General features: G+C 41.9%; 1 protein-coding gene across 1 annotated transcript in view; it reads right to left on the reverse strand.

The window, feature by feature from the left end:
- Positions 1-7,247, reverse strand: part of SLC10A6 (solute carrier family 10 member 6) — a 32,025-nt gene extending 24,778 nt beyond the window's left edge. Inside the window, exons 1-2 of the mRNA XM_055589041.1 lie at positions 6,781-7,247; positions 6,153-6,674 (exon numbers count right to left, since the gene is read on the reverse strand). Of these exons, the coding sequence (XP_055445016.1) occupies positions 6,153-6,529 (377 nt within the window). The 5' untranslated portion in view covers positions 6,530-6,674; positions 6,781-7,247. The remainder of the gene's footprint in view (positions 1-6,152; positions 6,675-6,780) is intronic.
- Between the last annotated feature and the right edge of the window lie 574 nt (positions 7,248-7,821).

The following is a 7,821-nucleotide window of genomic DNA, read 5'->3' on the forward strand; positions in this document are numbered from 1 at the left end:
TCAAGGATGGATGGCCATCCATGACCCCGGTGCTCTGCCAACAATTACAAATGCCAACAAAGCTTGGAAAAGCACACGGTGAGTGTGCATGAGTGCGATGGACAGTCACACCTTTTGTTTTACTGCCATGAAATTCCAGTGCAGCATAAACAGAGGATGTGGCCAACTGTGTCTCTCAGCTACTCACCGAGGAAAATTGTTGGCAAAATCTGACTGCAGTATAACAAGATTCCACTTGCACTAAGCAGAATGGCATCACTGTCCACAAACCCTTATAGAGAATAATGAGACAGAGTCGACAAGTCTGGACAAACAGGTAAACCCTGAACCTCCTTTAAAACATGGAAATTACATATCTGTGCATTATACTAAAGTGTAGTGTCCATGGGTATACTATTTTGCAATGGGTTTAAATTATTCAATGGTTTTTAGCTTGAAACCAGTAAACTCTGGAACGCTGACACTCAAAACTGTGAAAGAATACATTTGCTTTCCCACTGGAAAAAAAAAACACATAAAATTATCTAGCTAGCCAGATGGACATGGAATATACTATAAGATCAGATCAATAGACTTGGCCCTAGAGACAGGTTCCAGGCCAGGTTTTTCATCCCCAAATATAAACATTATTCCTGTCTGCTGCTCCTCAAGAAGAGTAATCAGCATTTATTGAGTACCACGTGCTAAGTATCAGACTTCATTACATACATTTTCCTCTTTTCATCTATAAAACAATTCTATGTGTGGGTATTATTTTCATTAGGGAAAAAAATACTAAAGTATGTAGAGTTACAGACAGAAACTTACACTGAGTCACATGGATTCAGTCTCAATTCTGTCTCTCTCCTCTGCAGTTCTCCACCAGGCCCTGTTAAGTAGACTTGAAGAATCTGAAGTCCTATTTTCAGGGTCTCTGCTGAAGGATCAAGAACTTCTTTAAAGTCAAAATTGGCCACTGACTCTCTCAGCTCTACCACCATGAGTGCCCAGAATTATTTCTTTGCTGCTGAGGACAAAAACACGTCCTCAGGGAAGAAAAGACTTCGTACATCAAAATTATCAAACTAGAGTTCCCAGGTGACCTAGTGGCTAGGATCCCAGGCTATTGATGCCAGGAGCCAGATTCAGTCCCTGGTTGGGGAACAGATCCTGCAATATCCTGAAAGTACTTAATGCCACTGCCTGTACACTTAAAAATGTTAAAACGGTAACTGCTATGTTATCTATATTTATCATAATGGAAAAAAGGACCTCATATGACACGAACTTACCCACGAAACAGAAGCCGAGTCACAGACTTGAGGCTGCCAAGGGGGAGGCAGCAGGGAAGGGCTGGATTGGGAGTTTGGGATAAGCCGATGCAAACTATTATATATAGAATGGGTCACCAAGGTCCTACTGTATAGAACAGGGAACTATATTCAATATCCTGCAATAAACTACAATGAAAAGAAAAGAAAAAGGGACCTCAGAGAGTCTAACCCATTACTTTCACAAATGAGGAAACAGTCCAGAAAGGCAAATTGCTCAAAGACACACAGCTCCTTGAGCAGGACCTAAAACACAGACCTCTGACACAGTGCTCTTTTGCCTAACCTATATAATAATAATAATAATAACTTTATATTTATACATATGTGTGTGTGTGTGTGTGTGTGTATGTATATTGCCTCATTCAATCCAGACAACAACCAGTGAGGCAGCTTATGTTTTTCCCTATTTTAGAAGTGGGTTTCCTAATGAAATAAAAGCATACAAAATTTACACGACCTGCCAAGATGACCAAGTTAGTAAGTGACTAGGACTTCAAGCTCCCAATGTGGGGGGCCCAGATTCAATCCCGGGTTGGAGAACTGGAAGGAAAGTTATGACCAACCTAGACAGCATATTAAAAAGCAGAGACATTACTTTGCCAACAAAGGTATATCTAGTCAAGGCTATGGTTTTTCCAGTGGTCATGTATGGATGTGAGAGTTGGACTGTGAAGAAAGCTGAGCACCGAAGAATTGATGCTTTTGAACTGTGGTGTTGGAGAAGACTCTTGAGAGTCCCTTGTACTGCAAGGAGATCCAACCAGTCCATCCTAAAGGAGATCAGTCCTGAGTGTTCATTGGAAGGACTGATGTTGAAGCTGAAACTCCAATACTTTGGCTACCTATTGCGAAGAGCTGACTCATTTGAAAAGACCCTAATGCTGGGAGGGATTGGAGGTAGGAGGAGAAGGGGACGACAGAGGATGAGATGGTTGGATGGCATCACCAACTCAATGGACATGGGTTTGGGTGGACTCCGGGAGTTGGTGATGGACAGGGACGCCTGGCGTGCTGCGATTCATGGGGTCGCAGAGTTGGACACGACTGAGCTACTGAACTCAACTGAACTGAACTGGAGAACTGGCTCCCAAATGCTGCAACTAAAGATCCCACGTGCTGCAAAAGGACCAGGCACAGCTAAATAAATTAATTAAAAAAAATTTTTTATGTGTGGGATATGTTTAAAGAACAGTCCATTCTTACTACAGACCAGCTATGCTTAAGGGGTTAATGGGAAATAAACCTACAGAAGTCCATTAGACTTGAATTAGGTTCTATTCAATTTAGCAGGTGTTGAAAAGCCTTTATATGTATATATTCCTTTTCTCCTCACAATACCACAAAGGAGCTACTATGATTTCTAGTTATAAAAAAGAGGTCCCAAGTCAGGATATAAAGACAAGCAGTCAAATCTCAGAGCCTATCTTAACCACTTACTACAAAACCATGATGGAGAGATGGAAGGCAGAGAGTACATTGTGAAGGTGCTGCAACTGGCCAAGAAAAGAACTGTGGGGCCTGAATAGAGGTGATGGCAGTGGAGAGATGGGAAGCCAAGCTCTGCATGATGCCAAGAGGCTGGGCTACAGTACGAGCCACAGGACTGAATGGAGGAAGAGAAGCATGGACGGAGTCACAGGGGACTGCTAAGATGATGAGCCCAAGTGACTGGGAAGAGGACTGAGGTCAGCATCAGACACTCAGAATACAGAAACTCAGTTATGTCTGACTCTGCAGCCTCACGGACTGCAGCCACCAGGCTCCTCTGTCCATGGACTTCTCCAGACAAGACTGGAAGGTGTAGCCATGCTCTTCTCCAAAGGATCTTCCCAACCGAGGGATCAAACGTGGGTCTCCTTCATTGCAGGTGGATTCTTTACCATCTGAGCTACCAGATGCTGGACTAAATGCTCTTAGATTTCATCTAGTATGAAAAACAGAATTCCTATCAATGATTGTCTGAGTTTTGTTAAAAGTTATTTTTGTTAGTAGTCAAGTAAGAAAAGCAATGAACTTGGATACTGTTTCAGTCAATAATACTGAGTTTCCAATTTATAATTTTTACAGAAAATTAAGATTCATTACTCTTGTATCTATAAGCTTTTGAAAATCTAGTATTTAGTCCCCATTTAAAAATTTCATTTCTTTGAATTTAAACATTTTTACTTGATTTTTGTTTTGTTTTTTTGTTTGTGAGGCTTGAAATCAAAATTTTATAAGAAAAAGGGGAAAGTAGCTAATATTTACTGTGTACCTACTATGTGCCTGGCACCCTGCATATATATTTCCTGCTTAAAATACAGTCTCATGGGGAATAGGTAATTTTAACCTCATTTCACAAATGAGGCTTATAGGTTAAATAAATTGACCAAAGTTAAAAGCTAATTAAGCAAAGTAAAATGAGCTTTACCTTTTACAGACTTCCTATTATTGGTGCTTTTATTATAATGTTGGCTAATAAGAGATGAAGATAAATGTTCTCTTTCCCAGAGGTAGTTAAGAACACTGTTTAAAGATGTATGCTCCTACCTAAATGTCCATCAACAGAGGAATGGATAAAGAAGATGTGGTACATATATACTATGGAATACTATTCAGCCACAGAAAGGAACAAAACTGTGCCATTTGCAGAGAGATGGATGGACCTAGAGACAGTCACACAGAGTGAAGTAAGTCGGAAAGAGAAAAAACAAATACTGTATTAACACATATATGTGGAATTTAGCAAAATAGTCCAGGTGAACTTGTTTGCAAAGCAGACATAGATTCACAGATGTAGCGAACAAAAGTACAGATACCAAGCAGGAAAGAAGGGGGTTTAGGACAGATTGGGAGATTGGGATTGATATACACTACGATGTATAAAATAGATAACTAATGAGAACGGACTGTAGAGCACAGGGAACGCTACTCAATGCTCTACATGACCTAAAGTGCTCTAAGTGGCCTAAATGGGAAGGAAATTGGAAAAAGTGGTGATTTAGGTAAACATACAGCTGACTCACTTTGCTGTACAGCAGAAACTAACACAACATTGTAAAGGAACTATACTTCAATAAAAAAAGTTTTTTAAAGATTTATGCTCATACTCAGAAGATCTAGTTGTGCTAATAAATAGCATTGAAGAAAGTGCCCAAATTGCAGACTGATGAGAAACAGCTGTGACTTTAAATCTGAATTTTGCCATATTCAATGTGTAGCATTTGGCAATCTACTTAACCAATCTGAGACACAATTTTCTCAGCCATAAAATTCAGAATTATAAACTGTCATTTACAAGGTTGTTTTGAGGGCCAAGAAAGAAGAGAAAGAGCATGCGTGAAAGCATCAGTCCCGTGCCTGTTCAGGGTACTTAATAAATATGTGTCCTTTTTCTTGCCCAAAACTTGCAGTCCCTGGAAGTTATCACTGTTATATAGACTTTGTGTAAAGAATATTTATCATTTTCCAATTATTATGTTAATGGTCAGCTTTACTGAATTTCAATTAGCAGTGCACATTGAGGGGGGAGGGTTTAAATGAGCGAGACAAGTGATTCATTTTAAATCTTTGATAAGTGGGTAACTAAAAACATAACCATATGAAAATTAATTATTGGTCTTCTTGGCATGAACCCATTAAAATTTATAGGTGAAATAAGTTCCATATGCTAAACATTGAGCACATGCAGGAAACTAGAAACCCATACCAGCAGCTGACTCACTAACGTCAACTCCCAGCAAAGTCACCACCTCCGATTCATTCATTCATTGTATAATAAATTTCAACTAAATGGCATACATATCGAACAAAGATTTAAATTTATAAGTAGGTCTTTCCCGGGGCAAAAGGTGAAACAGCTTGTTCATAAGTAAGCAAAGATTCTAGAATGACCACTGCTTTGTAGCCCTTTCATTTTTATAATTGTGATTCCATCCTTTCCTCAAATGCCCTTTTTTTCCCCTCATTGGAACAAGTACTCCAAAATATATGTGATTAATTCATTTTCATTAAAATGTAAATGAATGATAACGCTTGATGTCTCCCCAGGGGTTTTCAGCTACACTGTAACTGGGATCAGGGTCATTGACCAAAATGAAAGGAATGAGATTCTAGTAGTGAATGCTAAGCATCTTGAAAGCCACAAAAAAGCTTTAGTCATAAAAGTCTTTGTGCTACTCCGCAAGTCAACTCAACAGGCCTCTTAAAGCAGGATACCCCTGAAGCACCCTTATCCAATCCCCCAAAATGCTGATCTCATAAAGCAGGTGCTCATTAGGGTCACCAGGCCCTCATTCTGCTTGTGTGGACACCACCATCACCACCACTACAATAGCAACCAACTATCCTTAGCTTCCTGGGAGTCTGATCCTATTGTGAAATTAGGACTGTTGTTAAAGCCATCGGTGTGGGTGAGAATGAGTTCACGCCTAGGAAGGGCCACTGGGTGAGGCGGAGACGTGACTTCACTACTGTGTATGAGCCCAGCCCCTTTACTCAGAAAAGAATAACAGTTGCCAGTGAAACAGAGGACAGTCACAGCAAAGTTAATTTTAAGTTCAAAAAGGAAAGTCCTGGGGACTTCCCTGGTGGTTTAAGGGCTTAGACTCCCCACTTCCACTGCAGGGGGTGTGGGTTCAATCTCAGGTCTGGGAACTAAGATCCCACATGCTGTGTGGTGTGGCCAAAAATCAAGGGGGAAAAAAAGATGAAAGTCCTTCTGGGACTGAACAAGTCTCTGTAAAATGTTTCCCACTGGAAACTCTATCTAGACTGGCAGAGTGTTTAACACAACCGTGTAAGCCTCCCACACCCACCCCAGGCAGGGGAAGACAGCTGAGCCTCCCTCATGTAACTTACCTGAGATCCATATCTCCATCCACCCAGAAGGTGAAAATGTTTGAGACGGTTCCCCCTGGGCAACACCCCATGATGAGGACAGCTATAGCTTGGAGGGGCTTCAGGGAGAAGCTGATGATCAGGAGGTAGGCGATGAGAGGCATGAGCCCAAACTGGCAGAGCATTCCCACAGCGATGCCCCAGGGTCTCCTGATGTGTCCCCAGAGCTTCTGGACCTCCACAGAGCATCCCAAGGAGAACATCAGTAGGCCGATCATCAGGGCCGACACCACTGTGAATACGAGGTCCAGGTTCCCATACGCCTTCAGCCCCTCCGGCAGCTCCTCCTCCGAACTGTTGGCCGGGCAGGCCAAGCCACTGGAACAATTTGCTCTCATCTCCTTATCTCCTTAAGGCAGCATCACAAATGAACCTCCTGCTGTAATGGCTGGGCAGGTCTATCCTGCTGTATTTTGTAATAATGTCACCAAGTCACACGTGAAGGATCATTCCAGGAGCCAAGGGCCAGCCAGGTGATTCATCCTAATTTGGTCAATTTATTCACAAGTGGATTATAAAAGTAATTATCATGGCCAAGAAACATAATAAACTGTGGAAAGGAAGGCTTTCCACATTTACTGATACTTACCGGTGACATTCACGTGAAATGAGACAAGAAACTTACTGTCAAGTGGAACAACTGGTGCGCCATCAGCAATCACGTTGGGTTCCAGGAAAGCAGGCTGGTTGGCAAGACATAATTTCTCCAGATTCAGTGGGGATTTCCAAGAGCCAGGATGCAATGTTTTGCAGAGAGAAAGGCTAACTCTGGGGGAAAAGAGAAAAAACAAAGGCAGCTAAGCCAAAGCCACACCTCGTAGCATGAGCAAAATACTTCAGCCTAGAGAATTCTATGAGGAGCATAGAGGAGCCTGGCGGGCTCCAGTCCATGGAGTCACAAAGAGGCGGACACAACAGAGTGACTAACACTTTCACTTTCTGTTGAAGAAATTAAAACAAAAGAAGGCCAGTTTAAGAAATGTCAGGAGGTAATAAGGATCATTTCAAGAGAGCTTTGGAATTAGTCACTTTTTCTTCTTTCTGTTTCTACTAGAATGCGTGTCTAAAACCAATGGTTAAATGCCTGTGAGAGTAATACGGTGTTAAGCACCCGGTGCGTCTCGTGAAACATGTGGAAACTCATTTCTGATCTGAACCCAAAATAATTCAAGGGAAATGTCACTCTCCTTCGGAGAATAGAGTCGGCTTTGAGATGCCCCACCCCTGGGTCTTGAGGTGAGGTCTGGGAATTCAGCAATGAAATGTGATAAAGAGCTTGTCTGGGGAAGGCTCGAGACAGAGTCTGAGGTCAGCCTGTGACCGCAATGGCCTGGGGCCTCTCTGTGTGTCTTAACCACACAATCACATGTTTTGTTGGCAAAACCAGGCGAGAAAAGAACGGTCCCATGAAACTAAGGCTCCAAAACAGCAGACACCACACCCTTTCTCACTGAAAGCAGGAAGTATATTTGTGGCACAGAGGCTGAGGACAGGGAACACTTTATAAATGGGCCCACGTGTCTTCAGACTGACACTAGCTCTGCATTGTTTATTTCTAGATTAGCAAATTACTTTCCATGACAAAATGTTCTGGGCATGCTTGCTGTATACAAAAACAAGCTGAATACAA

The sequence above is a fragment of the Bubalus kerabau genome, chromosome 7 (genome assembly GCF_029407905.1).
Source record: "Bubalus kerabau isolate K-KA32 ecotype Philippines breed swamp buffalo chromosome 7, PCC_UOA_SB_1v2, whole genome shotgun sequence".
In the NCBI taxonomy this organism is placed as follows: Eukaryota; Metazoa; Chordata; class Mammalia; order Artiodactyla; family Bovidae; genus Bubalus; species Bubalus kerabau.